General features: G+C 39.5%; 1 protein-coding gene and 1 pseudogene across 5 annotated transcripts in view; both read left to right on the top strand.

The window, feature by feature from the left end:
- Positions 1 to 18,240, top strand: part of LOC113577152 (protocadherin alpha-C2-like) — a 173,606-nt gene that overhangs the window by 14,179 nt on the left and 141,187 nt on the right. For 2 of the 5 annotated variants that reach the window (XM_035521327.1, XM_035521303.1), the window contains exon 1: positions 15,712 to 18,211. The exons of the other annotated variants lie outside the window; for them this stretch is intronic. In XM_035521327.1, the coding sequence (XP_035377220.1) occupies positions 15,851 to 18,211 (2,361 nt within the window). In that variant the 5' untranslated portion in view covers positions 15,712 to 15,850. Of the gene's footprint in view, positions 1 to 15,711; positions 18,212 to 18,240 lie in introns of those variants that run through there. 5 annotated transcript variants of the gene reach the window in all.
- Positions 77 to 7,267, top strand: LOC113575575 (annotated as a pseudogene).

Genomic DNA, 18,240 nt, shown 5'->3' with positions numbered 1-18,240 from the left:
AGAACACATACTGTCCTAAACTGTGTTGTGAAAGGGCATGATGAACGGAACGACTACGGGTATATATTGGTTTATATGAGACTTTGTTCATACCGGTTTAATGTATTAATCCTAAAAAGGATATTTATGTGTGAGAGCTCGGGATGGGTCCCGGCGAATATAGACGCAGATCGGAATACTGGTGGATTGCTCTGCGTCTTTCCTTGCTTCTCTGCTTCGGGGGACTGGTTTCAGCTCAGATAAAGTACTCCGTTCTAGAGGAGATAAAAGAGGGATCCGTGGTGGGTAATGTTGCGAAGGATTTGGGTCTTGATATCAGCACCTTGGTGGACAGACGTTTCCGCATCGTTTCTGGATCTAAAGACGCCCTTTTTCAGGTAAATCCGAACAATGGTGTCATGTATATTCACAAAATGATCGACAGAGAGGAGGTGTGTAGAGATAACGGTGCCTGTTTGATTAATGTAAAAATTGCAGTGGAAAATCCTCTCGAAATACATTACGTGGGCATAGAGATAATAGATGTGAACGATCATGCTCCAGTTTTTCCAGAAAAAGAACAACGTTTGAGGATTGCAGAAAACACGTTAACTGGTGCTGATTTTCAGCTGGTGGCTGGTCGCGATCCGGATTTTGGAGTAAATTCCCTTCGTACATACAAGTTGAGTCATAACGAACATTTTGATCTCGAGATTCGAGACGGTGGAGAGGATAATAAAATCCCGATATTGAAATTGCAGAAAACCCTTGACAGGGAGCGTCATGATACTCACAATTTAATACTGACTGCAGTCGATGGTGGAAATCCACCGAAATCAGGAACTATGAACATTTCGGTAACCGTACTTGACATTAATGACAACAGGCCAGTATTCAGTAAAGATGTTTACTCTGTGACAATTCCTGAAAATACCCCAAAGGAAAGTTTATTGATAAATATAAATGCTACTGACGCTGATTTAGGTCCAAATGGCGAAGTCATTTTTTCTTTTGTCAGTAATTTAAAGAAAAAGGTTTATGAAACGTTTGAAGTGGTTGAAAACACCGGAGAAATTCGCTTGAAAGGCATGGTTGACTTTGAGGACACTGAGATATACAGGGCTGACGTGATTGCGTCTGACCGAGGAGAACCCCCCATGACAACAAACTGCAGAGTCCTTATAAAGGTTACAGATATAAATGATAACAAGCCGGAAATAGAAGTGACGTCCCTCTCCACTCTGGTACCTGAAAATTCCAAACCAGGGACTGTAGTCTCACTCATTAGTGTAACGGATAAAGATTCCGGTGTTAACGGAAAAGTAGCATGTAGACTCTCTAACGATGTGCCTTTTGAGTTAAAGCCGGCCTTTCAGGAAAATATGTATTCCCTAGTCACGAAGGGAAATTTAGATAGAGAGCTGTCTGCACATTACGACATCATATTAACTGCCGTTGACTTAGGTGAGCCTCCTTTACCGGCGTTCAAAACTTTGAACGTGGATGTCTCAGACGTGAACGACAATCCTCCGCAATTTACGCACAGCCCTTTTGAACTTTACATATTTGAAAATAATTTGCCGGGTGGATCTATATTCTCAGTGAGCGCATCTGACAAAGATGAAAATGAGAATGCACTGATCTCGTATCAGTTTCTGGGAGGAAATGGAGCACCAGGTGGCACAGCTTCGTTTCTGAATATTAATTCGGAATCAGGTGTGATCATTGCGCTAAGGAGTTTTGATTTTGAAGCAGCCAAAATGTTTCAATTCCACGTGCTCGCTACTGACTCTGGAATTCCACCGCTGAGCAGCAACGTCACAGTGAACGTATACCTTTTAGATCAGAACGACAACGTTCCAGTGATCTTATATCCAGTCAGCGCTAACGGTTCTGCTGAAGGTGTGGAGGAGATTCCCCGCAATGTGAACGCAGGACATTTGGTGACTAAAGTGAGAGCCTATGACGCAGATATAGGATACAACGGCTGGTTATTATTTTCAATGCAGGAAGTAAGTGACCACACTCTCTTTGGTTTGGACCGCTACACAGGACAGATAAGGACCCTTCGCTCATTCACAGAAACAGACGAGGCTCAGCATAAACTGATCATACTGGTCAAAGACAACGGAAACGTTTCACTTTCCGCAACAGCGACTGTGATTATCAAAGTTGTGGAGCCCAAAGAGGCTTTTGCAGCTTCTGACGTTAAAAGCACAGTAAAAGAAGAGGAAGAGAACAACGTCACATTTTATTTGATCATTACTCTGGGCTCAGTTTCAGTGCTTTTTGTCATCAGCATCATCGTGCTGATTGTAATGCAGTGCTCCAAATCTACAGACTATTCCTCCAAGTATTTACAAGACACAAATTATGACGGCACACTGTGTCACAGCATCCAGTACAGATCCGGAGATAAACGCTACATGTTAGTTGGACCCAGAATGAGTATCGGTTCTACTATAGTCCCGGGCAGTAATGGGAATACTCTAGTGGTACCAGATCGCAGGAGGAGAACATCTGGAGAGGTAAGAGTTTTTTCCAGTTATTAACTAGTTGTGTTGCTGTCCCCCAACATGTCATATGTAATTTCCACAACACGGGTCAATAATTGACTACTTTACCCGCGTCTACGTTTGTCGTCCCGTGTTTCGCTATCATCAGTGACAATGGAGAATTTCGTAAATATCAGTTTTAAAATAGCTCACGGAACTTTGAAATAGTTTGTGGGCAGCATGTTGTTATAAAAATGTTTTAACGTGTAACTAAGCAAGCAAATCAACATCTTTACATTTTTCCCAGTGAAATAATATCGAAATCAATTTAATGCTGGTCTTTTTTCACTGAAGTCTTGTCAGGTGATTTTAGTTTTTCTTCTTTTTATGCTGTTTCTCTTGCACTCATCACTTTAAGTAACATATGACGTCCAAAACATTGCTTTTAATTTGCTTTATTTGTGATGGAAACCGAAGTGTGCATTTTAGCACAAAATGACTGATTTGCTATGCAAGAAAGATGTAAAACATAATTACTAAACAGCCATATAATATCTAATTTTATCAAGACAATACGAGCATAAAATATAATGAGAGTACTGTGAAGAGTTACCATAATACCCTTGATTATTGATAATCTACTATTCCCATTCAACACGACATGCATTTTTCTAAAAGTATACTTGGATAACTTGATTTACTAGATAATTCAGTATTTTAGAACAAAAAGAACACCCTGTTATTGCCTCCTCAAGGTGTCACTAATACACAAGGAAACTACAGGCACAGGCTGCGTCTGGAATGGTTTGCGTCAGACATTCTGTTCCAGACTGACGAGAGCGTAGTTAGCGTTGTCCTATTAAAAGGATGATGATTAAATCACACAGCGGCATATTTTTGATATGAGGAAAAGACAGCTACTAAAATTCAGTTTCTATGATTAAGAGTAGACGGATGAAGAGGTAAGAAGATCCAGGCATTGGTTTGTTCTTGGTTCTGAAACGTGGTGTTTAGCAATGGACGTTGGAAGACAAAGCGGAAGATGGAAGCACTGGATGATCGCTCTGCGGTTCTCTTTGCTGGTTCTAACCGTGGAGCAGGTGTCGACTCAGATGAGGTACTCTGTTCCCGAAGAAGTGAAAGAGGGAACCATTGTGGGAAATATTGCTAAGGATTTGGATCTTGATGTCAATACTTTAGTGGACAGACGACTCCGTGTTGTTTCTGGATCTGATGCTATTTTCGAGGTAAATCAGAACAATGGCGTTTTGTCGGTGGTTAAGAAAATAGACAGAGAGGAAATTTGCGATGCTAGCAGTGCCTGTTTGGTTAATTTAAAAATCATTGTCGAAGATCCATTAGAAATTCATTACGCGGAGGTAGAAGTTACAGACGTAAATGACCATTCGCCTACTTTTACAGATAAAGAGCAGTTGTTTGAAATAGCAGAATCCACAATTCCCGGTGAGGATTTTCGTTTGCAGGCTGCACGCGACCCTGATTTTGGTGTAAATACAGTTCGATTTTACAAACTAAGTCAAACTGATCATTTTGAACTTGAAATTCGGGATAACGGTGGAGAAGGACAAATACCGATTTTAAAATTGTCTAAGTCACTGGACAGGGAGCATCACAAAATACATAATTTGATATTGACTGCTATTGACGGTGGAAACCCACCACGATCGGGCCGAATTAACATCACTGTAATAGTTCTAGATGACAACGATAACAGACCAAAATTCAGCCAAGAGGTTTATTCTGTTACAATTCAAGAGAATGCTGAAATTGGATCTTTGGTTGTTAAAGTCAGTGCCACTGATTTAGATGAAGGCTTGAATGGAAACGTTACATATTCATTTGTAAAAAACCTTGACAAAAAAGTATACAATACATTTGATTTGGACAAAAATACAGGGGGAATCAAGGTTAAAGGCGATGTAGATTTTGAAGTCACTGATATTTTTAGGACTGTTATTACGGCTTCAGATAAAGGTCAACCACCTAAGACCAGTAACTGTAGAGTCGTGATTAAAGTAGTTGATATAAATGACAACAGACCAGAGGTGGATATTACATCTCTATCTAACGTGGTTCCTGAAAATTCCAAAATAGGAACTGTTATTTCTGTCATAAGTTTAACTGACAAAGACTCTGGCGTCAATGGAAAAGTTTTTTGTCATATATCAGACAAGGTACCTTTTGAGCTGAAGCCGACATTTAAAGAAAACATGTATTCGTTAGTAATTAATGGACGCTTAGATCGAGAGCTTATAGCCCATTATGAGATCACAATAACAGCGACAGACCTGGGACTCCCTCCGCTATCTTCGATGAAAATAGTAAGTGTGCAAATATCAGATGTCAACGACAACAGCCCAGAATTTTCTCAGAACCCTCTAGAGTTATACTTACCTGAAAACAACGCGCCTGGTGCGTCTATATTTTCTGTTAGCGCTTCAGACAAAGACGCTAATGAAAATGCTGCAATAACTTACCAGATATTTCGTACAGAAACAGCACGAAACGATATTTCAACGTTTCTCAATATTAATTCTGAAACAGGTGTTATTTATGCGCTAAAAAGTTTTGACTTTGAAACTGTCAAAACATTTCACTTCCACGTGCTCGCGACCGACTGTGGAAATCCATCACTAAGCAGCAACGCCACAGTGAACGTATTTATGTTGGATATGAACGACAACGTTCCAGTGATCCTACATCCACTCAGCGCTAACGGTTCTGATGAAGGTGTGGAGGAGATTCCCCGCAATGTGAACGCAGGACATTTGGTGACTAAAGTGAGAGCCTATGACGCAGATATAGGATACAACGGCTGGTTATTATTTTCAATGCAGGAAGTAAGTGACCACACTCTCTTTGGTTTGGACCGCTACACAGGACAGATAAGGACCCTTCGCTCATTCACAGAAACAGACGAGGCTCAGCATAAACTGGTCATACTGGTCAAAGACAATGGAAACGTTTCACTTTCAGCAACAGCGACTGTGATTATCAAAGTTGTGGAGCCCAAAGAGGCTTTTGCAGCTTCTGACGTTAAAAGCACAGTAAAAGAAGAGGAAGAGAACAACGTCACATTTTATTTGATCATTACTCTGGGCTCAGTTTCAGTGCTTTTTGTCATCAGCATCATCGTACTGATTGTAATGCAGTGCTCCAAATCTACAGACTATTCCTCCAAGTATTTACAAGACACAAATTATGATGGGACACTGTGTCACAGCATCCAGTACAGATCCGGAGATAAACGCTACATGTTAGTTGGACCCAGAATGAGTATCGGTTCTACTATAGTCCCGGGCAGTAATGGGAATACTCTAGTGGTACCAGATCGCAGGAGAGGAACTTCTGGAGAGGTAAGATTTGACAGAAGGACATAAACTATTTTATTTATTTATTTTTTCAGTCTGTTTACTTTCACCTAGTATCTGAAGCATTACACAAGACTTCCCTTGCTTATCAATACATTATAAGTGACTAAGAACTTTAATTGCTGGAACAAAGCTTGTTTGTGGGGAGTATGACCTTAACGAATCTCGCGTGGTGCTATCTACAGTTGCTAAACTATATATTTTCAAGAAAATGTTTTGGCCGCTATTTGGTTTACTTTTAGATTGCGTTGTGTTCATAACTGTAAATAATATAAGATACGTAGACTGATTATAGGATATTATTTGATTTCAAAAACACATCCGTGCCGTAGTACTAAAATAGATTAACAGAGCCACGTTATGTAACCTTCATACGGTACAACTCATTTCGTGTGACCAAATTACACAATTTGCGAAATTTCTATATAGTAACTGCATGTCACATGTGCACTTGTTCACAGGTCACAAATCCTCTGTAGTCATATCAAAAGTTATATCAACAACTACGTAAAACCTCGAAAATTATAACTAATCCTTAGTATATATTATTGAGAAGATTCCATAATCTACATCAAAAGAATTTTGACTGATATCACTTTTAATTACATTGCAGTTGAATGTAAACCATGAGAGCAGTCCATTACTTTAGAGCTGAAATCTTGTTTCATGCGCTGCATAAGGCGTGGAAAAGAGTATTTTTATTTATTGTGAAAAATATATAAATAGCAAACATAAGAGAAAGAAAATGACGTCCCATTTGACAAGATGGACATGCTAATGAAGGAGGAGCAAGCACCAAAATCGTGTTGTGTCTAAAGCGCGAAAACCGCGTGGTGTCAGCGTTGTACTACGATTTTTTTGTGAAGACGAAGTCCTTGCCTCTATAATGACATGCGTAGTGTTGTTTTCTTTCAGACGAACAACAGCGTAGCAAGAGCTGAGGAAATCTGACTCGTTACAGTCTTCCTGCTGTGCTATTAAGTAGAAGATTTTAAAAATGAAAATTGGTTTGAAAACGGTTCTGTGTCTCGCGTGTCGTTAAAGTGTCTGGAACTGGAACATCTTCCTCGTGTGCATTGCATCCGGTTTGGGATTATCGTTCGTGATGGGAGGCAGCAGACAACGGCGCAGATGGGAGTACTGGTGGATTGCTCTACGATTCGTTGTACTGCTCTGTTTCCAGGACCAGATTTCAGCTCAGATAAGATACTCAGTACCAGAGGAAGTACAAGAGGGATACGTTGTGGGAAATATTGCTAAGGATTTGGGTCTTGATGTCAGTAGGTTGGGGGACAGACGTTTCCGTATCGTTTCAGCGTCTAAGAACGGCCTTTTCCAGGTCAATCAGAACAATGGCGTTTTGTATGTAGACAGGAAAATCGACAGGGAAGAAATGTGTGATAACAACAGTCCCTGTATAGTTAACCTCAAAATCGTCGTAGAAAACCCCCTGGAAATTCATTATGTGCTAGTAGATATTACAGATGTTAATGACCATACTCCTACATTTCCAGAAAAGCAACAAAATTTAGAGATCGCAGAGAATACTTTGCCAGGTGCGCGATTCCAGTTACAAAGTACGCGCGATCCAGATCTCGGTGTGAATTCGGTGCGCTCCTATAAATTAAGGCAAAACGAGCATTTTGATTTAGAGATAAGAGACAGGGGTGATGAAAAAGTCCCATTTCTGGTGTTACAAAGAGCACTGGATAGAGAACGCAAAGCTAAACACGAGCTACTACTTACAAGTATAGATGGCGGTAATCCACCGAAGAGTGGGACTTTAAATGTTACCGTTATTGTTCTCGATATCAACGACAATCGCCCTGTGTTCAGTCAGGAGGTTTACACAGCGCAGCTACAGGAAAATGTCGCGATGGGCACTATAGTAATAAAAGTGAATGCAACTGATCTGGACGAAGGTTCTAACGGAGACGTCATGTATTCCCTTGGCAGTAACCTAAATCGTAAAATATATGATATATTTGATTTGGATAATGTTTCAGGTGAAATGCGGGTGAAGGGTAACATAGACTTTGAAAACACTGACATATACAGATTAGATGTGTTGGCTTCTGATAAGGGCACACCTCCAATGACTGTTGATTGCAGAGTTATTGTGAAAATTTTAGATGTAAATGATAACACCCCGGAAATAGAGGTTACTTCACTTTCTAATGTAGTTCCTGAAGATTCCAAACCTGGAACTGTTATTTCCCTAGTCAATGTTTTAGATAACGACTCTGGTGTAAATGGGAAGGTTTTATGTACGTTGTCATCAAACATTCCTTTTGAACTAAAACCGTCTCTACAAGACAATATGTACTCTTTAGTAACAAAGAATAATTTGGACAGAGAGAATACTTCACTTTATGAAATCAAAGTAACAGCGACAGACTTTGGTCAACCTCCTCTAACTGCTGAAAAAATTCTGAGTGTGCAGGTGTCTGATGTGAATGATAACAGCCCAGAGTTTTCTCAAAATCCCATTGAAATATATTTAGTGGAAAACAATGCCCCTGGTGCTTCCATTTTCTCTGTAAGTGCATCAGATAAAGACATTCTTGAAAATGCTGCAATTTCATATAACATTCTCAGAGGAGATAGTGTACAAAATGATATGAGTTCATTCCTTAATGTGCATCCTGAAATGGGCATTATTCGATCGCTAAAAAGTTTTGATTTTGAAACAATCAAAAAGTTCCAGTTTCAAGTGCTTGCTACAGATGCTGGAAATCCACCACTAAACGGCAACGTGACAGTGAACGTGTTCATTCTGGACCAGAACGACAACGTTCCAGTGATCTTATATCCAGTCAGCGCTAACGGTTCTGCTGAAGGTGTGGAGGAGATTCCCCGCAATGTGAACGCAGGACATTTGGTGACTAAAGTGAGAGCCTATGACGCAGATATAGGATACAACGGCTGGTTATTATTTTCAATGCAGGAAGTAAGTGACCACACTCTCTTTGGTTTGGACCGCTACACAGGACAGATAAGGACCCTTCGCTCATTCACAGAAACAGACGAGGCTCAGCATAAACTGGTCATACTGGTCAAAGACAATGGAAACGTTTCACTTTCAGCAACAGCGACTGTGATTATCAAAGTTGTGGAGCCCAAAGAGGCTTTTGCAGCTTCTGACGTTAAAAGCACAGTAAAAGAAGAGGAAGAGAACAACGTCACATTTTATTTGATCATTACTCTGGGCTCAGTTTCAGTGCTTTTTGTCATCAGCATCATCGTTCTGATTGTAATGCAGTGCTCCAAATCTACAGACTATTCCTCCAAGTATTTACAAGACACAAATTATGACGGGACACTGTGTCACAGCATCCAGTACAGATCCGGAGATAAACGGTACATGTTAGTTGGACCCAGAATGAGTATCGGTTCTACTATAGTCCCGGGCAGTAACGGGAATACTCTAGTGGTACCAGATAGGAGGAGGAGAACATCTGGAGAGGTAAGAAATGAATACGTTATAGGAACTGTAATTTTATATAAAATTGTATAGTAATCCCATACATTATAAAACTACTAGAATAAACACACCATTATATGCTATTATGTAATTCATATATAAAAGTATGTGTGTGTATGTGTGTGCATGCAGGCATGCGCAAACAAGGTAGTGAGGGGGTGTTGATGCAGTAAGATGTCATGTAAAAGGACTAAATTAAGCTTTGTAATCCAGGCAAAAACAAAATTCAGGACAACCTTTATCTTAAGGTCACCCTGCTAGCAAAATGTGAGTGTTGTATGAACAGCCAAGGTGACATACACCAGCCTGCTGAACCACTTGATTAATAACCCCACTCACACTCCATATTCTCACTTCACAACCGCACTCATACTCCATACTTTCACTTCACAACCCCACTCATACTCCATACTCTCACTTCACAACCCCACTCACACTCCATACTCTCACTTCACAACCCCACTCATACTCCATATTCTCACTTCACAACCCCACTCACACTCCATACTCTCACTTCACAACCCCACTCACACTCCATACTCTCACTTCACAACCCCACTCACACTCCATATTCTCACTTCACAACCCCACTCACACTCCATACTCTCACTTCACAACCCCACTCACACTCCATACTCTCACTTCACAACCCCACTCACACTCCATACTCTCACTTCACAACCCCACTCACACTCCATACTCTCACTTCACAACCCCACTCACACTCCATACTCTCAGTTCACAACCCCACTCATACTCCATACTCTCACTTCACAACCGCACTCATACTCCATACTCTCACTTCACAACCCCACTCATACTCCATACTCTCACTTCACAACCGCACTCATACTCCATACTCTCACTTCACAACCCCACTCACACTCCATACTCTCACTTCACAACCCCACTCACACTCCATACTCTCACTTCACAACCCCACTCACACTCCATACTCTCACTTCACAACCCCACTCACACTCCATACTCTCACTTCACAACCCCACTCACACTCCATACTCTCAGTTCACAACCCCACTCATACTCCATACTCTCACTTCACAACCGCACTCATACACCATACTCTCAGTTCACAACCCCACTCATACTCCATACTCTCACTTCACAACCGCACTCATACTCCATACTCTCACTTCACAACCCCACTCATACTCCATACTCTCACTTCACAACCCCACTCACACTCCACACTCTCTCTTCTTAACCCCACTCATACTCCACACTCTCTCTTTACTTTGTGTTCCATCTCGTGGATTTCTCAGAGAAGATGTAGAAACTGGTTTCTCAACTAACTTTTCTCATTCTGCTGTTGTCAGCCGTGTGCTTTCAGCAAGCATACACCAGACCTCTCCACCTCCAATACTGCAAACCACCCATCACCCCCAGCCATGTCCTCTCACTGATACAGCTCTTCCATCACCTCAGTGTCATCACCATAATGGTTCCTTTAGCCTTCAAATGACTGTATATCCAGCAAATACTACCAATAGTAGCCACAGCATAGAGAGTACAGTGTGTACCTTGGAGGGTTTCCACTATAATAGCAATAAATGTTCACAGAACAGTTGTGGGCAGTGTGGTGATTTGCTGGTTAGCATGTTTGTCTCTCAGCCTTCAGGTTCATGTCCCATCTGGGTAAAGTTTCCACATTTTCTCCATGTCTGTGTGGGGTCTTGGGTTTCTTCCCCAGTCCAAAAACACAGAAGTTAGGAAAACTGGTTACCTTAAAATCCTGGTGTGTGTGTGAATGATTGCATATCTAGTGATAGATGGCTGTGTTGTCTGGTTGAATGTATGCTTTGTGTGATTTGCTGGTGTGTTGACTGGATGTAAAAATGTTGAGTGCATTGTATTGGTTTTAAAGTGACCTTGGGTACTAAAAAAGGTTCTACATAAGTGTTACTATTAATAATAGCAATCAGGCATCTAGTGTGCTTTTATTTTTATTTTTAGTGGGCTTTTATTTTTAAATATGAATCTGTATAGAACAAGAAAAGATGTGCAGTCCGTGTCCTTTTTAAGGGTATATTCTAATGCAAGCAAATAACATTTATTTATTTCAGCTCTTTTAAATATATTTGTACTATACTGAGTTTAAATGTTTATACAGTATTGTACCACAAATGCAAGTACCTATTATACCTAATTCTGAAGAGTCGATCATCAGGGTTCAGACACAATGATCCCTTTAGGGAAGATGCGGAAAGCTGATTGATTAATGGTGGCATTTGTATTTGTGTTTTACACAAATGTAACATATGTGCATATTGACGTTTGTCTGTATGCAAAATCATTGCTGAGATATAACCTCACTTCCTGTTTGGAGTCTTTGGAGTCATATTCATATACATGCAAAAACTTAATATGTTGGTCATATTATGAAAATGGACTCAAGAGTTACACAGGGGAGCCTTGAGGCTTTTAGTGTTGTTTGAGCAGAAGTAAGAATTTTGTCTCTATGGCTCAGTTTAAGAGTGACAGAGCAAAATATGAAAACACTGTGCTGTAGCACACCCTTAAAACTAATCAGGCTCACCTCATGTGCCTCAGTAGCAGCAATGAGTACTACCTATACACTAAGGTTCATATCTCCAAGGTGTATGGTTTGGTCTCCACAATGCATTTTAGTGGAGAATCAGACACTAACAAAAACGCTAAGTGTCCATAACCCATGCTTCGCCTCCTGTCTGCAGACCTCTGAAATACTCTACAAACTTTGTTAATGATCTTACAGAACTGCTGTCAGCCATCACTACCAGACCTGCTTGTTTTTTCTTAAGTGTTAGCCATACAAATAATTAAAAGGACAATGCTGTCAAGGGCTGTGGTGGAAAAATGAGAGCACATCAAACGCAGACAACCTTATGCACTGAGTAGTAAAAAGTTTATTGAGTTCCGTCCCCTGTATAACAGAGTAAGAGGACTGACGTGCAGTACGGTCCCCCTCCCCTTATACACAGAACAGAAGAAAGAGGAAAAAAGAAAAATGACTGCTACAGAGTTCCTGCTAATTCATGTTTTGGTTAGCCTGAGCGCTGAAGGCTTCATCTATCTCTATGGTTAGAACAGTATGTGAGCAGCTGGAGTCCCTGACTCACACGCTTATCTGCAGACTGTTATGCTGTGACTATAGAAACATAAAGCAAAGTAAAATAAAGCAAAGTAAATTTCCACAAAATGAAGCAAAGTAAATTTCCACAACAAGGGCCTTCTCAATCTGTTTTTGAATAACCTTTGAGCTGTTACATGTTAAAAAGTCCATTCACGGTCCAGGGCATCCAGTAGATGTTATGAGCAGGAATCTTCACAGTTCACCTACTGCTATTAAGCCAATAGCCCCCTCTGACTATTTCATTGTTTACTTTGATTCTAAATTGTGATTTCCTTCATTTTTACATCTGTGTAAAAGAGAGGTATATAAATTAAAATTCTAAGGATTTATTTGGGAAGGCCAAACATAAAAGCACACTCTGTTGTTCCTCTTCTTGATCAAATAGAGCATGTTTTTGCTGTTTTGGTTTCTGAAAGGCACAGATCACCATGGAGAAATGGAATAAAAAAACCCCTCAAACTAAGGGGTGCAAGAATGCCAACTGTATGTAGAGGAAAACTCAATCTCAGATCCACTATGACAAAGTCTTCGTGGTGGCAAATGACACCTCTCAAGACAGAATTAGCATGCAAAAACAGTGATGCTTGAAGTGGGTTTCCAGTTTGTGGAGATTCATTTATCGTTCTCCATCACAGATGATTATAAAATTAGATCAAACATAGTCCTTCTAAATTTATGACTCAAGCTATTGGGGATAATCTATGAAATTTATGACCATTACTTGTCTGGGCTGACTAAGATATAGAGCTTCACCTAACTGCTTATATAAGCAGAAGGTATAAAGGCAATGAAATTATGATCTAAAGTACTACTCAGTAACAAATATGAAATTATTCAAGGCATGCTGCTAATTTAGAGTGCTTTTATGTATACTTTTAATTTAGAGTATCATTACACAATCAACAATTTATTGATGAACAATTTTACACGTTTCACACCTTGAGCACAAGACAAGGCCTCACATAAACATTTTGTTTGATTTGCGAAGTGGTAAAGGGGTAGGATATCATTGGCATGAGACCACAAGACAAGGTGGGCTATGGAATAGAGAGTGTAAATTTTGCAGTGTTTGAGAGGCCTGTTGGTCCAGACAAAGTCACAAAGCACTTTTAGTATACAAGAAGACTTCTGATCAGCAACTTATGGACCTACACTACAGGGCTGTGGTCATATACCAGATCATTCTTAGGTTCCCAGTCTCCAGGGCTGTGGTGATCGTTTTACTTCTGTTGAATTTGTGCTGCTGAGGAAATACTTTAAAACTATTTGCTGCTTTGACTCCCTTCCTATTAGCTTTTTAAAATAAGTTTTCAACTGGCTAGCAATGGACATGATGCAAAATTAAATGGTTCACTCTTTCAGGCTTTTTTTTTAATAATTGAAAACTGCAGTTAAGGTCCTCTTATACATGAATTATGCAGATGCTTTGATACTAAGAACTAATAAGAAACCTCCATTTTCTACTCAAGATTATTGAAAAAGTAGCTTTTGACCCATTCAGCATCTTCCTAAATGCAAATGGCTGTTTCAGCGTCTATAGGTCTTGTTACAAGCTACATCACAACATACAGACTATGCTTGTAAATGTTCTAAATGCCATTCCCCTAAATACAGATCCATGCACATATCAGCCCTGGTGCTACTTGACCTTAGCGTTGCCCTTGGTGCTGTTGACCATAAAATAGTTTGAGATAGACTTGAAAATTGGGTAAGATATTCCAGAATAGACCTCAGTTAGTTTAGGTAATATGTGGAAGATTGCAGCAGATCACCTTGACATATGGGGTTCCTCATGTGTTGCATTTATCCTATTCAAATTATACCTGCTGCCATTAGGCCAAATATTGAAAGATATTACAACTGCCTGTCACAAGTACTGGGGAAATTGCATTGATTGGTTAAAAAACAAGATTGAATCATTTTTGGCATTTACTTAACCCATATTATTTACTTCACCCTTATTCACACACATATTGTGGCAGAGAATGCACTAAATTATCAAGCTTGTTTACTAATAGATAATATAAGATAGCAAAATGTATTAAATTATAGTGTTGCCTAAGAAATTTGAGTGTGGTGCCCCCAAATGAAAACTACAGCAAGACAAACCAGATTTAACTACTGAGATAACTTGTCAAACTTCTCAATTAACTATCTATTTCAGAAGTGGTTAAACAACTAATTTTTAGTGATAATGGTAGCCTATTCTTTTGTTTGTTTGTTTCCCTGTTGTGTGCTATTTTATCACTTCACAATGGCCTATTCATTACACTGTTATAGTTTTTGTATTGCACATATAAAATCATCACATTAAGGAAACCTTGATTTTGTAATGGACTAGGGCCATGAAAGGACTTAATCCAGCACTGCATTGTCTACTTAATTTATGTAATCTTCTTTTAAGATATTCATGCTATTTTTATATTTATGCAAAACACTTTTTATTTCTATGTATGAAATGCAATATACAAATAGACATGTTTTGCATTCAGCTTCATAACTAAGATACATCCAATAGTAAAAAAAAATCAATAGCCTAACTATGCACACATAAAAAAAACAACCTTTCTTTGTTTATAGACTTACTGAAATGATAAATGGGAGAATCTCTATGTAATACCTGTATATATATTTACAGGGTCATTAAAGAGGCTTGCTGCTAAAGTACTCAAAATTGCAGATATGAACAATATCGCTTTAAATCAACATCACTCTCATAAGCCATGAATAGATGCACATGCCATCACATTAACTGCCATCACAAACACTCTGGATTGGTTTTCTGGATATGAATAAATTGCAGTGCCAAAGGTGAAAAAAACACTGGAATTTATTTTAGTCTAGACTTAGGCTTAATCTTGAAAAATGGTATCTATGACCCTGTAGGAGCTATCCATTCTTTTAGCTCTGAAATATAAATCTCAGGCCATAGTAACACACCCAATTTGATGTTTTTATTCAACCTGACAAAATAGAATCAGACAGAAAAGTAATAACTTATTATACGTTTGCGATAAGTCTTATTGAATCATCTTATATAATAAGATTAAATAGTAATATATCTTTGATTGCTGTTTTCACCGGCGGTGTCTCTTGACCAGTCGGCGTCAGTGTTGTTCTAAAATTGTAATCTTGTTCTAAATCCTGTTCATAATCGTGACGTGGGTAGTACTGCTTTTTCCTGACGAACAAAGAGGACATGCAAGATGTGGAACTGTAATTATACAGAATCCGTATCTGCTGACGTTACTAAATTGAATATTTTTTATTAGTTATTAGTTAATTCTTATGATATCACATTATTGCGCTCTTTGAAAACTGAGGTTTTAGAGCTGCGCGTGCATTCGATTTAGGGCAATCACTGGCAATGGGAGAATCCGGACAAAGACATAAATGGGAATACTGGTGCTTTGCTCTACGTTTGTTTCTGCTGCTGTGTTTCGCGGAGCAGATTTCGACTCAGATAAGATACTCTATTCCAGAAGAGGTGAAAGAGGGATACAGAGTTGGAAATCTTGCTAAGGATTTGGGTCTCGATGTCAGTAATTTGGTAAACAGGCGCCTCCGCATCGTTTCTGCATCTAAGGACGCTCTTTTTGAGGTAAACCAAAACAATGGCATTTTGTATACTCATACAAAAATCGACAGAGAAGAAATATGTGACGGCAACAGTCCCTGTGTTTTGGATCTTAAAATCGTAGTGGAACATCCTCTAGAGATTCATTATGTAGGAATAGACATTTCTGATATAAATGACCATGCACCTATATTTCAAGATAAGCAACAAAGATTAGAAATCGCAGAGAGCACGTTTCCCGGAGCGCGCTTTCAATTACAGAATGCACGCGATCCAGATATTGGCGTGAATTCGGTGCGATCCTATAAATTAAGCCAAAACGAACATTTTGATCTGGAAATCAGAGACAGAGGCGGCGAAAAGGTGTCTTTTCTGGTGTTACAGAAAGCACTTGATCGTGAACATAAAACTGACCATGAGTTACTATTAACAGCAATAGATGGTGGGAATCCACCAAGGTCTGGGACTTTAAATATCACGGTTAGTGTTCTCGATAACAACGACAATCGCCCAGTGTTCAGTCAAGACGTCTACACAGTAAATTTACAGGAAAACGTTCCCGTTGGTACCATTGTAACCAAAGTAAATGCAACTGATTTGGACGAAGGTTCTAACGGAGAGGTCATGTATTCTCTTGGCAGTAACTTAAATCGTAAAATCTATGATATATTTGATTTGGATAATGTTTCAGGTGAAATTCGGGTCAAGGGTGAAATCGACTTTGAAAACACTGACATATACAGATTAGATGTGTTGGCTTCTGATAAGGGCACACCTCCAATGACGGTTGATTGCAGAGTTATTGTGAACATTTTAGATGTAAACGATAACACCCCGGAAATCGAGGTTACATCACTTTCTAATGTAGTTCCTGAAGATTCCAAACCTGGAACTGTTATTTCCCTAATCAATGTTTTAGATAAAGACTCTGGCGTAAATGGGAAAGTGTTATGCACTTTGTCTCAGAATACACCTTTTGAACTAAAACCATCCATTAAGGCCAATATGTACTCTTTAGTTACCAAAGAGCATTTAGACAGAGAGAAGATGCCTCTTTATGATGTCATAGTGACAGCACAAGACTTTGGTGATCCTTCTCTAATGGCAGTAAAAGTTTTGACTGTAGAGGTGTCGGATGTAAATGATAATAGTCCTGAGTTTCCGCAAAGCCAAACTTGGCAATATTTATTTGAGAACAATGCTCCAGGTGCTTCTATTCTATCTGTTCATGCTTTGGATAAAGATATAAATGAAAATTCTATAATTTCATACAGCATTGTTAGAAGAGATGGGGCCTACAATGATATGGCATCTTTTCTTAACATCAATTCTGAAACAGGTGCTATTTATGCGCTGAAGAGCTTTGACTTTGAAATGATAAAGGCTTTCCAGTTCCAAATTATGGCTTCAGATTCTGGGACTCCTCCACTAAGTGGCAACGTCACAGTGAACTTGTACATTTTAGATCAGAATGACAACGTTCCAGTGATCTTATATCCAGTCAGCGCTAATGGTTCTGCTGAAGGTGTGGAGGAGATTCCCCGCAATGTGAACGCAGGACATTTGGTGACTAAAGTGAGAGCCTATGACGCAGATATAGGATACAACGGCTGGTTATTATTTTCAATGCAGGAAGTAAGTGACCACACTCTCTTTGGTTTGGACCGCTACACAGGACAGATAAGGACCCTTCGCTCATTCACAGAAACAGACGAGGCTCAGCATAAACTGGTCATACTGGTCAAAGACAATGGAAACGTTTCACTTTCCGCAACAGCGACTGTGATTATCAAAGTTGTGGAGCCCAAAGAGGCTTTTGCAGCTTCTGACATTAAAAGCACAGTAAAAGAAGAGGAAGAGAACAACGTCACATTTTATTTGATCATTACTCTGGGCTCAGTTTCAGTGCTTTTTGTCATCAGCATCATCGTGCTGATTGTAATGCAGTGCTCCAAATCTACAGACTATTCCTCCAAGTATTTACAAGACACAAATTATGACGGGACACTGTGTCACAGCATCCAGTACAGATCCGGAGATAAACGGTACATGTTAGTTGGACCCAGAATGAGTATCGGTTCTGCTATAGTCCCAGGCAGTAATGGAAATACTTTAATGGTGCAAGATCCCAGGTGGAGAGCTTCAGAAGAGGTAAGAACGAACATCTATCTATCTATCTA

The sequence above is a fragment of the Electrophorus electricus genome, chromosome 2 (genome assembly GCF_013358815.1).
Source record: "Electrophorus electricus isolate fEleEle1 chromosome 2, fEleEle1.pri, whole genome shotgun sequence".
In the NCBI taxonomy this organism is placed as follows: domain Eukaryota; kingdom Metazoa; phylum Chordata; class Actinopteri; order Gymnotiformes; family Gymnotidae; genus Electrophorus; species Electrophorus electricus.
Note: the sequence above shows the minus strand (reverse complement) of the source record. Positions and strands in the feature narration are given on the sequence as shown.